The 15,953-nt window shown below is 55.5% G+C and overlaps 2 protein-coding genes across 2 annotated transcripts in view; both read right to left on the bottom strand.

Moving 5' to 3' along the window:
* GRIK3 (glutamate ionotropic receptor kainate type subunit 3) overlaps nucleotides 1-12,636 on the bottom strand; it is a 185,856-nt gene extending 173,220 nt beyond the window's left edge. The window contains exon 1 of the mRNA XM_049617484.1: nucleotides 12,522-12,636. Coding sequence (XP_049473441.1) covers nucleotides 12,522-12,636 — 115 coding nt within the window. The remainder of the gene's footprint in view (nucleotides 1-12,521) is intronic.
* Nucleotides 1-15,953, bottom strand: part of CSF3R (colony stimulating factor 3 receptor) — a 475,591-nt gene that overhangs the window by 445,015 nt on the left and 14,623 nt on the right. The window lies entirely within an intron of this gene.

Genomic DNA, 15,953 nt, shown 5'->3' with positions numbered 1-15,953 from the left:
TATGAACACCAGAATCCTAGAGGAATAGCATTCTGAAAAAGAATGCCTGTTTAGCAAGACCTTGCAATAACCACATCACCCCTGCCAGAAGAGTCAGCGGGCAGATGGCGCCCACTCACTACCCCAGCGCCTGACTGCTCTCCGTGGTGCTGAACACAGAGGTTAGGGGTGAACCTTAATCTCCCCGGCCTCGTGGGAACTTCATAGGGTGGATCTGTTATCTACAAGCCTTTCTAAACACAGACGAATCTGGTTTGTACTTCTCCCTCAATGTGGAAAAATGTTTTATCGGTCTGTTTTTCAGTATTACAAAAATTTAGTCTCTATCTCAAGACTGAAAATGTAAAGCTTCAAGTGTATGTGTGTGTGTGTGCGTGTGTGTGTGTGTGTGTGAGAGAGAGAGAGAGAGAGAGAGAGAGAGAGAGAGAGAGACTGAGTTTTCTTAATATAGTGGAGGTCAGAGACTCATGTTTTCATCTGATTTTCCCATGGCTTCCCAAAGGATGTGGCACAAATCATGTCCCCCATTTGGTCCTCAGTATCCTGATCTGTGATAGGAAAAGAATAGGGACAGGTACTGTACTCCTGTAGTTCCAACACTTGGGGGACCCCCAGTTGTGTTCTGGTTCTTCCATGGACTCAGAGATAGTCCAACAAGGTGACCTTGCCTGGCCTTCTTCAGCACTGAAAGATTTCCTGGAGCCACAGGAGGACACAAGGCTCAGGTTCTCTTGCAACAAGCCAGGGATTCAACCTCTCTGCTCAGCTCTCCCCCAGCCCTCAACCCCCAGGGACCAGCCATAATTCAGCTAAACCTGAGAGTTCACCCATATTTTATTTACTGATTCAATGTTACGAGACAAGTAAAATAGACGGCTGTCACCTCTATTAAACTGGGCAGGAAAAATGGCCATGTAGGCAACAGGCTCTTTCTGCCCATAATGTGTCATCTGTTTCCTTGGGGAGGGAAGCAAGGAAGGGAGGGCATGGCCTCAGGGCAGAGCCCGGTTCTGTCATGCTCAAGAGGGGAAGCCCAGGGCCTCACTGCAAATCTGCCCTGGCCTCACTCTCAGCTACACAAATACAGCAGACCAATCAGCACAGTCAGGAATTGGGACCGTCACTTCAACACTTAAGTCTTCAGTTTCCCACTGATCCATTTAACAGGCTTGGGGTAATGAATGGCTGTTGAGCCACAACCTGGGAAGCCTGTGCTAGAGGAGCAAACCTCCAACTGGTCATTTCTTAAAATAACACAAACACATAGAAATATACACATTCACACTCTCAAGAACCCAGTGTGGATGATGCACTCAACCCCAGGGCTAAATGCCCCAGGCTGACTGTCCATATAGCCTGAACACCTCTGCTTTACACAAAGCTGGCATGTAGACCTGTTGTCTAGACATCTTTGCAGGAGTAAGTGATGTGGTGAAGACGGAAAACAGAGAGGCCTGACCTATAATTGGCCACAGTGTAAGCGGCACAACATCCCTGTCTAGCAGCTGTCCTAAGCAGCCAGCCTATTAAGGATGAGTAGCAGAAGTTCTCTTGCTGGGTTCAACAACCCAAGGGAGCTGCAGGGATGCTTAGGGGCAAGTGGGAAGGAGAAACAGGTGAGGTCAGGAAGACAGGAGGACCATGAGCCCTTCTTCAGTTGCTTCTGGAAACAGACACCTTGTGTCTCTCACGAGGAGAATCATCACGGTATGAACCAAACAATGGATATGAAGACCAATCTAGTCCCGGGAACGAAGGACACACTCCCCTGAATATTCCAGTTCTGCCCAAGCTACTACGTGGAAAAAGTCTTGGTGTTGAATTCATGTGTCAGAACACCACAGACATCATTAGAACTTTGACTCTGTAGAAGGCTCTAACAATGCCTTTCATGAAATCTTGTTGACCAGATGGAAAAAATGTTGAGCTGAGTAACAGGGCAGGAGTGTGGACTTCTACTCAAACGACTGTATTCATCAATGCATTCATTTATTCAACAGTTATTAATCACCTACTATGTGCCATCCACTGTGCTAGGCGCACCAGATGAAGAGGTGAATAAGTCATCGGGGTCCCTGCTTATATAATAAGTGCTATGATAAGGGAAATACAGGGTGCTGTGGGGGCCCAAAGAAGTGGGCAGACATGAAGAAAAGCTTCCTGGAGGAAAAGACACGTTTGCTGAAACCTGAAGGATGACTAGAAGTTGTCTGCAAAGAATAACAAGAGTGGAGGCCCCAGGGTGTGAGGGAAGGCACGGTGCCTCCTGGGGACTCGGGTGTTCAGTATAGTGGAGCACAGAGTGTGTATGAGGCAAGGAGGGATGTAGTATAGGTCTGCCAACCAGGGCATGTCATAAAGGGCCTGAAAGTATAAGGAAGCTAGTGGGGTTTTGAAGCGGGTTAAAGTATAGGATCGTGGATCCATGATTACCGAATTAAGCCAACAGACTCTGACGTTGGTCATTTCCTGCCTAATGCGTCGATGGCAGAAATAGCTGAAGGGAGGGAAGGCGGGCTCATCTCAGGCTCAGATGGCACGAAGCAAGGCAAACAATGGAAGAGGAGCCGCAAAAGCTACACTGTCCAGAGCAGCAATTCCCAGCCCCCACCGTAGTGTAGGCCAATAACCACTTAACCTGTCCACCACAGACCCCCCAGAGGGAGGCCAGGGAGGAAGTAGAGGGTGAAATCCATGCCTACTTCCTGAGGATGTTGAACCAGAAGCAGGCTCTGGTGGTCCAGGAACAACGAGCAAGAATAACTGCCTGAAGGTTCCATGGTGGGATTTACTGAGGATAAATGACAGGTCCTGCCTTTAGGCTCAAAAGATCAACTGCCAAAGGGAAGATGAGAGAAGTTATAGATCAGCAGCGATGCCTGTGAAAAAGACCAGGGGATCTCAAGAGACCGCCAGCTCAGTCTAACTCGGCGAAGTGAAGTAGCTGCTGAGAAGGCTGAACTGGCCTGGGCTGTACAAGGAGACACCGAAGCTGAGGTCCGAGGAAGCCAGGCGCTCACTGGGTGTAACACACAAGCAGCACTGGGGTTAGCTTAGCTCTCAACGCCTGGTGGGAAGAACTGAGCATCTCTAATTGGGAGAAATGCCTTTACATTTCCGTAGGGTTGCATGGGAGGATAGGGAGCAGACCAGAACCAGAACCAGTGAGCATGGCTATTGTACCATAAGAGTAATGGACACCATTTGTTGAGTGCTTCCCATGGCTGTGGTCTAAACACTTCATATGTATTAATTCATTTAATCCTTATAACAACCCTGTGAGGCAGATACCATTATCATCATCATCATCATCATCATCATCATCATCGTTATTATTATTAGATAAATTTGCCCAAGATCACACAGATGGGAAGTGATGGAGACAGGCCTCAAACTCGGGCCAGCAGATTCCAGAACCTGTGAACTTATCCACATGCTAGATTGTAAAAGTGCATTGAAAGCTGCTCTTGTGCCAGGCATACTAATTCTCACAATGAGCCCACGTGGCCAAATCTATTATTATCCCCATTTTGCAGATGAGGAAATCGAAGGCTAAGTGACTTATCCCAAGTGCCAGAGCCTGGACGGGGGAAAAGGTTTAAGTTCAGACAGATGGATCTCAGAACCTATACTCAGAACATCCAAGTTCTATCGCCTTCCCTGGGACTGCAGGGAGACAAGTTTTGGGGGGGGCGGGGAATTTGCAACAAAGATTGGAGTCAGCCGAAACATTCGCGGTAAAGAACAAAAGAGGGTCAAAAGTAGTAAGCTTCTTATCTCGGGTGATGTTCAATCAGAGACCAGATATCCACCTATAAGGGGGGGTTAGGGGAAGGTCCCTCCAGTGACTGAGAACAGTGGTCCTCAAAGGGAAGTGCCCAGAGGAGCAGCATCAGCATTATCTGGGGACCTGTCAAAAGTGTAAAATCCCAGGTCTCACCCCAGACCTACCAAATGAGAAGCTCTGCGGGTGCCCAGCAGTCTGTAGTTTAATGAGCATTCCAGGTGATTTTGGTGCAAGACTCCATTTGAGAACCAGAGGCCTAAGAATGACCCCTGGGGTCCTTTTCAGCCTAGATTCTGTGATTCTCCACCACAGATAGGAAGTGTGATGCGTGGAGCCCTGGGAAGTCCTTGGCTCCCTGCTCCTGCTTTTCCGCCCAATTGGGCAGGCTTTTTGGAATAGCATATTTCGGTTCTGCAAAGCAGATGCAGGAAGGCTTTGCAGAAGTCTCCCTCGTTCCCATATTTAAAGAGCTCATCCCTGCAGTTGTTCTGAGAACTCTATAAACCCCCTTCCATCGGCAGCCTGTCTGCATCAGTCCCTTTAATAGTGCAAGGCTTAATTGTCTCCTATGGATCGGAACCCTCTTCACACAAACTGGAATCTTAGCTCCTTCTCGCTCCCTTTTTTCCCCTGCCTTCCTTAACCACCATTCAGCATGGCACCAAAGGATTTGGAGTCGAAGCTGCCACTCCCCCCGGATCTCACTCCATCTCATTATCTCCGATCTGTATGATCACCATGGGGACTCTCTCCTCCCCAGCTCTTGCCGTGGCCTCATTACTTGATGTCTCCCAGCAGAGCCAGCGGTCTCTATCCCCTGGGGCCCAGCCTCTAGCCGCAGACCCTCTCTGGGCCATACTAGCCTGCCCAAGAAGCAAGACTGAACTCTACATCCAAGAAGGACTGACAAGGATTCTCTGGATCAGTCCCTAAAGAGCATCCCACAACCAGGGTCTCCTCGGTCCTGAATACATGCAAAATGCATTTCAGCTAAAACACTGCACCTGGGAGGAAGAACCAGCACCCCATGGGCTGCAGGTATGTGATAAATAGCAGGCCAGGAGGAGTCTGGGAGCTGACACACAGAAGCATCCCAAAGGGCACCTCTCTCTCCCCCTAATGTGGTGGATAATTGTCACAGGCAGCTGGACCCTACCATTTCCACTACGGGGCATGTGGGTGTGTGGGCAATGGGTAAATAAATGCCAGGTATTGAGCGGCATGGAGTACTGGGCACCAGGGTTGGCACAGGGTACGCAGGAAGCAGACAGCCTCAGAGCTCACAGTCTGATGGGAGGGACATGGCCTCCAACCTTGGAGAATCCTTTCTCTCCCAGCATTTATTAAATATCAAGCACTGCGCAAAGAGCTTCATACACTTTATCATCTTTAATCCTCGCACTGACTCTGTGAAGACGATACTCTAAGGTTCGGCCACAGGAAATTTTTGCAGGTCAAAAACATCTGAATGTAGTCTCACTTAATCCCAATACTTCTATCTTAAAATGAGAAAACGGAGACCCAGGGGTAAAGTGACGTGTCCAAGGTCACGCAGCGCAGACATGTGAGACGCACGGTCTAACTCAGGTCCACCACAGTTCATCAAACCCAAGCCATGCCATTACATGTTGAGGTGCCAAAAAAGAAAACATCCTGTAGGCAACCCCAGCTATGACACGTGAGACATGTACTGACTTCAGAGAAGGGAGAAGGGAGAGGAGGAAAGTCCATCCTAGAATCAATGAAATATATTATTTGGTTCCCCCGCAAAAATTCATTATGCCTCTTGGTAATGATGCGGGGGGAGCTGGCCTTACACACCCTGGAGCAGCTTCTGGCCTAACGGGGGAGGCAGGACACGCATGCACTAGAGAAAGCCCTAGACAAACCCACAAAGCATAACTACAGCCAAGGCCAATCAGCATTAGTAAACAAGGCACAGAGGTCCAAGGAAACAAGGAAGGGGACATGGGAAAGTGAGCTTTGGGGAGAGGGGAGGGCCAGGTTTGGAGTAAAAGGCAGTGGGACCCTGGACATAACTCCAAAGGAAATAAAATGAGGCAAGGCGGGGCAGAGTGCTCTGTGCTGCCTATAAAAGGTGGCCGATGGGGAACGAAAGCCAAATCAGAATGACCTGTGGTCCTCAAGCCCAACCCCTTGGCCCTCGACCCAGTGTCCCCACTCCCAATCACACTCAGGTAGGATTTCGTCTCTGGGGCACAAAGAGAAGCAGAAGAAAACCGACTCCATGAGCAAACACAGGTACTGGTCCAGGCCAATGAGGCACTTAGGGGCACAACATTTAAGGAAGCACCCACTCTCGTGGTCAGTCGTGCGAATGCAGGGTCACCACTAGAGAGCCTGCTTCAACTCTGCTCCCTAGCTGCCTCACTCACCTCACCCCAGTGCTGGCCCTGTGCTGGTATCAGACCCCTCAAACAACAACAAGAAGAAATGCTGATCTTTGGACAGCATTTAAGCTTTTCTGGAAAGATGTCGTACCTGTTTGGCTCTGTGAGGCAGACAGTATCGCCCCATTTTTACAGAAGGGGAAACTGAGGTCCTGGAAAATACCATGAGCCCTCTGATTGTGCTTATCCCAAATCTGTCACCTCTTTAGGGGCTCTCAGCATGCAGTTTCCGCCCACTTCCAAAACAGTTCCGTCCCTGGAAGCCACCATTATTCCAGCCTCCTGGGTCCCCCAGAAGAAGGAACATGAGGGACAAGGAGAGTAAATTTGATTTTGCCTTTGCTCTTACAGAGGTGGCATGGGGAAGGGTGGACTGAGCAGCTCCTGCACCGACGTCCCCACACCCTACCACAGTGTCTTTTGAGACAGCAACAAATATTCCAGGACCCAGCGTCAGTGGCCTCGGATTGTCCACCTGTCTCAGTGACTGGCAAGGCAGGCTCTATTCGGAAGGGCAGAATGTGACTCTTGCTTAAAAATAAAATGACCATAAAACCTATCAGCCTGGAAAGGATGCTGGAAGGGAGAGGGGATGGGATTGGGGAGGGAAAGGGAGGTGAGGGGAAAAAGAAGAACAGAGAACAATTCGCGACCACCTTCTCTGGCCAGGTCACTGGCTGATGAGGACAGAGGCAAAGACGAGGCACAGACATGGAGCCCTTCCCTCATGGCTCTGATGATGTCTTTGAGGACAGCTCATGGCTTCCAGGGGGACACGTAGGCTGGAGTCCCCGGAGCAGAAGGATTCCTATGGGTGGACCAGCCATATCCAAGGGAGAGTCCATCCTTTATTTCAGGCTTCCAGGGAAGCACTGGGCAGAGTCCAGAAGCCCGGATAAAGTGAGATGTAGTCAGTGTAAGTGTCTATTGGTGGGAGGGTGGGAAAGACCATCCGTCCTTTTCCGTCCAGGAAGCGTATCTGCCACACAGCTCATCAACAAGGGCTATCTGCTTCTGAAAACTGGCACTGGCAGGGTTAAATGTCACAGAACCTACAGAGCCACCTCCAACACAGAGCCAAACACACAGCCCGGCCCTGTGAGGACACACTCAGCTCCCAGAGCCGTGGGGGTGGGGGTGCTCCATTCAGCACCTGTGCAAACTGGTGGTGCTTCCTCGTCCTCCGCCCTCACGGACCGTCAAACACGCAGGACCCCTGCAGTCAGGCCGACAGGAGTTCTTATCAGTCTACCACTCACTGCCCATGTGATCTTGTGCAAGTGACTTTGCCAAGCTTAGTTTCCTCAACTGCAAAATGGAAATGATGCCCGCACGGCGGTGAAGGTTAAATAAGATGGGGGAGGGAAATGCAGCGGCATTTACTGAGCACTTACTATGCGCCCGCATTACTAGTCAGCGTGTGAAACACCGCGGTGCCTGGCACCTAGTAAGCGCTTCCTAAGTGGGGGTCATTGTTATTGTCGCATTGCTGTGCATTATTTTGATGTCACTCCCGACCCAGGTGGGGTCCCAGGCAGGAGACACAGGGATACCTCGACACAGGCACACTGCCCCCTGGTGCTGCTGTCGGGGAATGGGCACCTGGGAGAACAGCTATTCTGGCGAACAAGACCCAGCCCCGTCTGCACTAGGCCCTGGGCCCATCCATCCATCCAAAGCTCCAGCCCCATCACACCAGCCTCGGGAGGACCAGCCCTGTCCCCGGAACTTCGGTCCTCTCTGCTGCTGCCCAGCCAAATGGAGCACTGGCTCTCGCCTCTCTGCATTCCCTCTGGAGGGTCCACGGCTCGGGCTGAAGCCACAGGAGGCAGGGGCAGCAGTCTCTCGCAGAATGGAGGAGGCTTGGCCTCAGCAGATCAGAAACAAACCCAGCTGCTGAGTACCACCAAGTCTCCTCTGACAAGCACACCCCAAGCAGCCTCTGCCACCTTCCCTGTACATGGCCTCGTGCCTCCCCCAAGAGGAAGGAGCGCTGTGATGTCCACAGAGGACTCTGTGCTTCCTGCCCCCTTGCGCCCCCCCACCCCGAGGGGGCTGTTTCCTAGAGCAGGGACAGAGAGTGCCTGCCGGAACAGGAGGACTCAGGGAGGCTCCCAGGCCCCAGAAAGGACCCTAAAAGCAGCCAAGCAACCTTGCATTCCTGAAAGGGTGGGGGGGATGAAGGGCCACCCCTCAAAGCCCTTTCAAAAGAGCACATCAGGCTGGACTGGCTGTCAGGCCAGCAACAGGGGAATGCAAATGACCTTGGAGGAGCCTACTCAGGACACAGTGCCTGGCTCACCCTGCATAAGCCACCTCTAAAACCCCCAGCTCATCCTGATGTCAAAAGACTGTTTAGCGCAGTGCAAGGCAGGCATCACGAAGAAATTAAACTCCAGCTTTGAGGAAGAGGGAAGCCCGGGCTGACAGGAGCGGCTGGGCTGGAAAGTGGAGGCAGAAATTGCTCAAGTTAATGCCTTCCCAGGCCCCTCGGGCCACTCCCAGGTCTTGTCTGAAGCTATTTACTTCCAGGGGGGAAAGCCCTTATTGATCTTCATTCAGCTCCTGTCTGCTCCTACAAGGCGGCAATGTTTCAGCGCGTCACCAGTCACTGTAAGAAATTCCTCATTGTTTTACACACGGCTCCCAAACTCAGGAGACGAATGGTCAGGACCGTTTGGGTGAACTGATCGGAGACAATGAAGACGGGGCTGGTTGGAGAACTCTGGGGGAGGGGGATCTCGTTCCCCAGGGAGAGACTGCTGTGACTGCCCGCTGGCCACCCCCGCCCGTCCCCAGCCCAGGTTCTGGGTCTTGAGGCTCATCTGTTCTGCTGTCTGTAGATGCTCAGAGAGTCCAGAGCCGAGCCAGTCCTTCCCTCTCTACCCCACCCCCATCCCCAACACATACACCTGCTTTATGTCTCTGCAGTCATTTGGCTCCCAACCTCCCCCTGGCTGGCTAGAGATCATCACCATCCACCAGGGCTCTCCAGCTGCCGCCACCACTGTCTGGTTCCCTTTTCAAGTTCCAAGCTGGCCCTCGATCCTACCTTATGCATGTAATACGAGGGAGCCTCGTGTAACCATGAAACCTACAGTGGCACGGACAGTCCCCACCGTCTGCACTAAAAGGAACTTTGAAGCCACAGAATATCCCAAACCATCGGTGGCCAATCCAACGGTGGTTTACAGATGGGGAAACAGAGGCTCAAGGTTGGGGGGAACGGTGTGATTTGACCACAATGGCTCAGTTAACGGGCAGAAGAGAGAGCAGAAAACCCAGGCCTCCTAGCTCCCAGCCTAGGGCCCCTCCACTTCAGCTTCTAGGTCATATAACCAGGAAATCCAGGTTCCCACAAAAGGTCACTGAAGCCCATCTGGCTGAGATGATCCATGCATTAAACTGCTTCCCATGAGTTAAGACCAGAATCCATCCCAACAATAATAACGATGATAAGAGTAATAATAAAATGCTGAACAATATGCCTTGAAAACCTTCAATGAGCAACACTTGATAATCACACGCAGATACATCTTTCACATATTCATATAAAATAATCAATGATCATTTTTTCTCGCAGACTACAATCCAATTACTCTCTCTCCCTCGCTCTCTCCCTCGCTCTCCTTTGTTACTTGCAAACCATCCAAGCAATCAATGCCTTGACCTCTCCCTCTGATAGACACAATTACAAAAAGACAGAGCAATGCAATTCATCTATTCAAGACGGATTGTTTGAACACTCTGTCACACCGCTGAGCTATCCATCTCCTTGTCTAAGAGGAAATTTCAGCCCCCAAAAAAGGCACAAAGAGAGGGGGCGGGTACACTGCTCCCAGCCCAGAGAGCCCCTCACACACCTGCAGGAAAACCCTCTCCCAAGCTGGTGTTTGAGGATGCCTGCCTGCTGGAGAATTCGGCTCCAGGAACAGCCAGCTCAGGCACCAATCTCGGGAACCACAAAACACCCAGCATACTCCCGAACCCCATTTCCAGGACCTCAATTCCTGCAGCCTCAGGCAGAAAACCCTGGAATCCCACGGGTGGATCAGAAAAGGGAGATGGTGGGGGACCCAGCCAAGGCAGTGTGTTTAGGTTCTGCATAAGTGTGTGTGTGTGTGTGCACGCACGCGCGCGCGTGTGTGTGTGCGCTCCCGCGCATGGGCCCGCCCATGTCCACTGTGCTTCTCTGGCCCCAGCTAAGGCTCCAGCCCGGACTCCCAAGGATGGAAGTTCAGCTCCCTAGGAAGCTCCAGAGAAGCCCAGAGGCCTCGGAGCCTTCCCATCTTCCATCTAAGCTGGCACAGCTCCGGCGGTCACGTTTGGCATCCACACAGCACCCCAGTCCCCGGGCTGGGAATCAAATGGGGCAGGGCTCTCTGATATAAATGGCTTGGGCCGACATGCTAATTAATCCTGGGGCTTAATACGAAGAAGATTAGAAGAGAGGAGGGCTTTGCCATCCTTAATTGCATTATTACAACATGAACCCAAGAAAGGGCAGCAGGCTGGGGCTTCCCCTCAGAGCAGTGAAGAGCCCCCAGTGAAGTCAATTTCACAATAAGAGGGGGCAGCTAAGGACACACCATCCTGCCCCTCCTTAGCTCATCCTTCTGGGGCTGTCCTCACCTTCTCCTGACTTCCTGGGGCCCCCAAAACCTCCACCCCTGAAGCTAAGCTGGGAGCATACCCAGCTCCCCGCGTGCAGAGGAAAGGAAACTGCAACGCGTGGGACGCGCACAGAGCACCTTTTGGGGCCCCTCTCCTTTCTCTCAAGGGCACTCTTCCACGTAGGCCCCCAAAAAGCAGGGAAGGAAGGAGGGAATGAAAGAAGTGCTGGCCCAAGACTAAGGTTGTGCCTGCCCCTGGAATGCTAACCAAACAGGGAGCTGGGGCAGGCAAAAGGGCAGATAGAAGACGTTGCTTGGCTTGCCAAGAGCAGCCTGGGCTGCAAAGGGTTAAGCCTGACCGTGAGGGATGTCCCGAGAGTCGCGTGCCTGGACTCCTCTGCCTCTTCTGCCTCAGGGTGTGAGTCTGCCAGGGTCCCGGGCATGGACTCAAAGACCCCAGCGTGGGCAGCGCTGAGCACCGCGCACTACCCCCACCCGGATATTGAGTTCCAGAGGTTGTGGTATCCAGGAGCGAACCACGAAGACGTACCCCTCAACCGCCCCCCCCCCCCATTCCTGACCACCTCCTAGGAAAACCTCAAGTACGGAAACCAAGCCCGACCTCGGTTCCCTGCATCCCCTCAAGCCTCTAGCAGTCCTCTCCTGGAGAAGAGCCACAAGGGGGGAAGGTGGCCCTGGCTCAGCAGAGCTCTGCCCGCCCTGTGCCAGATGCTGGTGGTGGCGCCTCGCGAACCCAGGAGGCCCAAGTCTCCGGCCTGGCGGCAGGCTTCCGCGTGGCCAGGCCGGGCCCAGCCCTGGCGGGCGCGGGCCTGGGCCCCGCAGGGTCTCCCGCACTGCCCAGAGCGCTGCCTACAGGGTGCCTGGGGCGACCACAACAAAGTTAAAGCCCGGAGTAGGAGTCTCCGGCGAGAAGAGAGCTGAGACGCGGCAGCCCCGGAAAGCCGCGCGCAACCCCGCCAGCCGCCGCCAGCTGCGGAGGGATTTCGGCTAACTTTACAAACCGCTCGCATCCCTCCCGCCACATTCCCGGCCGCGGCGGGCAGCCTCCGTGGCTTCCTTCCCCCCCCCTCCCCCCCAGCCGCGAGGGAACGCAAGAGCGACCGGCCGGGGCTGCCCCTCTCCTCCCCCAAGCCACCGGGCTGGATGGGGCACCCCCGAGGCCGAGGGCGGCCGCCGGGAGGAGAGACCCGCCGCCCACCCCCCTTCCGTCCTGCGAAGCCGTCCCTCGCTTCCCCGCCGCGGCCGCTGGAGCTGTTCCCCAGGTGGGGGCGGGGGCCTGCCGGGAGCGAGGAGGAAAGAGAAGTTGGCGCCTTCCCCCAGGGTTCCCGCTCCGCGGAGAAGCCCGCTCCCAGAACTCGGTCTGTGGCCGGTCGTGCCGGCAGTGGCCGGGAAATGAGCCCTCCACTCGGGTTGGGGCTGGAACGCTTCGCTCCTCTCCGCCAGGTCTGGCCTCTCACGAGCGCTCCAAGGGCCCCTCGCCCGCCGCGGCCCGGCTGTCTCCTCCCCACTAAGTAGGGCCCGTGACCCCCGGCTTTGGAACTTTGCCCTGACCGGGCCGAGCTCCCGGTGGTCACCCGGCCCCGGCGGCCCGCAGAGATCGGGAAAAATCTCTTGGGATCGCGTTCGTTGGCTCCCCATTGCCGCCCCCGCCCGGGCGCACAGAGACCCCCGGCTCCGGGGAGCCCTTACCGATCCGGATGACGTGGGGCATCCCGCGCGAGTCCGGGATCCAGAAGGCGCACACGAGGAGCCCGGCCCAGTATTCCCAAACCAGACTCCGGAGGCGCCGCCAGGGAGCGGTCATCGTTGGGCGCCGCCGAGCGTGCCCGGGGCGCGGCCGTGGCGGGCTCCCTGGGGCGGCAGCTCTAGGCGCGGGCGCGCAGCAGCCCCCGAGGCGCCGCCTGGCCCAGCTGCCCGGCTCCCGAGCGCCGCTGCGAGTGGGGGGCGCCCCGCGGCGCCGCGCACATCTTACTGGGGGGCCGCCCCGCCGGCGCCCGCCCCGCCCGGCTGCCGCCCACGGGTCGCCCGCGAGCGAGGCTCCTGGGCTCCGCCCGGGCTGCGCTCGGGCTCCGCTCGGACTCCGCTCCGGCTCGCGTCGGCTCGGCTCCCGCGCGGGCTCCCACCTGCCCCGGCTGCCGGGCGCTGGCGGGCGGGCTGCACGCGTCTCCGGCCGCTCCTCCTCCAGCCGCCGCCAATGCTATCGCCCGGGCTCGCACAAAGCCCCGGAGTGGAGTTGCACGCGCGCACACACTCCCTCCCAGCCCCCTCCCCGCGCCCTGCCTCCAGCCTCCCGCGCCGCCCGCCGCCCGCGCTCCCTCCGCGCACTCCCCCGCGCACACACACTTCACACTCACGCCCGCCGAGGCGTACACTCGCGCGCTCACACCTGCGCAGGGGGCGGGGAAGGGGACCCTGGACCCGGTTTAGGGGGACGCCCGGAGAACGAGGATTCTCCTCGCTTCCCAGATGTCCCCATCCGCCCTGCCGCCCCCAGTCCCTTCAACTGCGAGGGCACGGAGCCTGGGAGCCGGGCGTGGAGCAAGGGAGCTGGCACCGCGAGCTGGGCGACGGCGGCAGCCTAGCGGCCCGACCAGCTGGAGGAGACGCGCCCGCCGGAGCAGAGGGACGCGGAGCCCGCCGTCTGCGGAGTCTCGCCTTCCAGCTCCCACGCAGCGGGCGCAGGCTGGACGGCGGCGGCGGGAGACGGACCCGGGAACCGGTTTCCCTCCCTAAGCCCATGTCTCGGGGAGGCAGAGTTGGGGCTGGGGCTCCGGGAAGACAGAATCGACCACGCTGGGCTAGGGGAGCGGCGGGAGCTGGTGGCGGTGGGACGGCCCAGGCCAGACCCTGTGCCTTGGAAGGCAGGACTTGACGACGCCCGGCAACCACAGGGGTTTCGGAGGCAGATGGCTAAATCCTTAGACTCGGAGGGCATCTGAGATGCACCCTGGTACCTACTTCCCACCCGTCTTCCCCCAACTCCCCAACCGTGCAGGAGGGGCTAGTTCCCTTCCCCTTTCCTCCTGAGAACGAATAAAGAGAAACTGTCATTTTCTGTGGGATACAGCGAGACCCATGGGGGGACAAGCTAGAAAGGGTTAAAAAAAAAAAAACCTTGTTTATTAGCAATAATAAATTTTTTTTTCAAGTGGCGCTGGGTGTCGAGGGAAAGGAAGGGCTGTGGAGCGAGTCTAGAGCAGGAGGCTGGGAATTACGCAGTTAGGCGAGTTTAATGACCTTTTTGACAGAGACAAAGCGGTGCCGATACAGTAGATAAATAAACGGATCTGTCACCGGGCAGCGGCTAGGCTGTGTGTGAATTTATTTTTCTCATTTAAATAACTTGATCTATTCCATCATTCCCAATACCTCCCATTTGCCAGCTGTCTGGTAAGAGCATGGCCCCCAACATCTGAAAAGCAAATCTTTGATTTTCTTACAAATAGACTATGAGTCCAGTTCTATCCAGCCCGTTAATTTCCCTGGCTTTTCTTTCCCTTCCGTTCTGGGAGTAGGGCACGTTGGCATTGTGTGGAGATGTGACACTGCAGCGTGGCCAATCGTGCCACTTGGAAGGGGACTCCCTCCCACCTGAAGGGAAGGCAGCCAGGGAGCAGGGAGGAGGATTCCCAGGGCTCTTCTTCTAAGAAGGGGAAGAGGTGTGCTGGGCTAGAGGCCATCCTCAAAGACCCAACAGCAAAGAGAGGTTACCGGCTTCCGTCTTTGCCCGAACTTTGGCCTTCCTCACCCGTGCGCAGCAGCGGCTGGTTTCCCCAGCAGCCACTGGAAAATGTTGCCCAAGAGACCAGAGGGAAGGACATGCAGACCAGAGCCAAAGAAGCAGCAACTGCCACCTCTTGATAGAGAGCAACGGGCCCCAGTGGGCACCAGCAAGGAGGAAGCGCGGGAGAGGGGAACCAGTGGCCCCACCCTCCAGGATGAAGGTGGACACCCTTCCCTGTCCCCTGGTTTAGTTGCTCCAAGAGGCCAGAAAGCCCAGGACCGGTCTCTAAGGAAGGAAATTCCAGTGCCCTGATGGGGAACGGAAAAGGGGTTGGCAGGACCTGAACTCAAGGCAAAGGATGCAGGGCTAAAAAAGCCTCGCCAACAGTGCCCAAGCATGGTTGGGCGGTGGGGGAGGAGGCAAGAGCCTGGATGCTAATTCTGTCTGGTTATCCTGCAGGCAGCCTCTTGCCAGGAGAGGGGTAGGGTGCAGGGAACAAATGGCCTGGCAAGGAAACTGTGGAAGCAGAAGGGGAGAGGTACGACTCCAGGGGATGAGCAGATCTGGACCCTAGACCAGAACCCTATGCCGGGACAGTGAGAGTGAAGAATGAAAGATGGGGGGCAGGAGAAGAAGGAGTAGCCTTCAAGAAAGCCAGCACAAGAGGAGAGGTACTAGAGAAGTGAATGGATGAAGGTGGAGGGGGAATCTGAGGCCCCCAGGGCACGCTGTGGCCCTGTCCCCTGCAGCCCCCTGGCCAGGTCCAGGGAAGCAGCACAAGCTGGGCCAGGCTTCCTGCCGCATCCCAGAGTGGGCGGGTGTTAGCCAGCGCTGCAGAAGGAGGCTTCCCTCTGCTGCCACGTTGGCTGCGGTGGAAAACAGCCCCCAGCTGCAGAGGCTGTGGGGCTCAGGTCACCGGGCCCGCAGCCCCTCGGGAGCCCCCGGGGTCAGAGGGAAGCGGGCTGATGCGAGCTCAGAACTGGGCCTTATTCTGGACCTCGCTGCGAGCCATTTTGTACCACAGAGGTCTCCCCAAACTGACAGGAGCCCGCTCCCTTCCAGGCTGGGGAAGGGTGGGACGCATTACGTCAACAAAACCAACAGCAATGATAATAATGACTGCTAGTATTTATTACATGTTTTCTATATTCCAGACGATGTACTTACTCAATGTACCTTACATGCATCACTTCCTCTAGCCCTCTCCACAGCCTGCCAGGATAGGATCCCTGGGATTTTTACATTTTACCGTAAAGACTCTGAGCCTCGGGGAGGTTAAGAGGTTCAAAGTCACAAAACTAGTGTGTGACCTTCCTCCTTCCCCCTTCCTCCCTCCTCCCTTCCTCTTTTTCCCTCCTCCCTTCCTCCTTCCCTCCTTTCCTTTTCCTTTTCTCTCC

This window comes from Panthera uncia (genome assembly GCF_023721935.1).
Source record: "Panthera uncia isolate 11264 chromosome C1 unlocalized genomic scaffold, Puncia_PCG_1.0 HiC_scaffold_4, whole genome shotgun sequence".
Classification (NCBI taxonomy): Eukaryota; Metazoa; Chordata; class Mammalia; order Carnivora; family Felidae; genus Panthera; species Panthera uncia.
The sequence above is the reverse complement of the archived record's forward strand: the minus strand, read 5'-3'. Positions and strand labels throughout refer to the sequence as shown.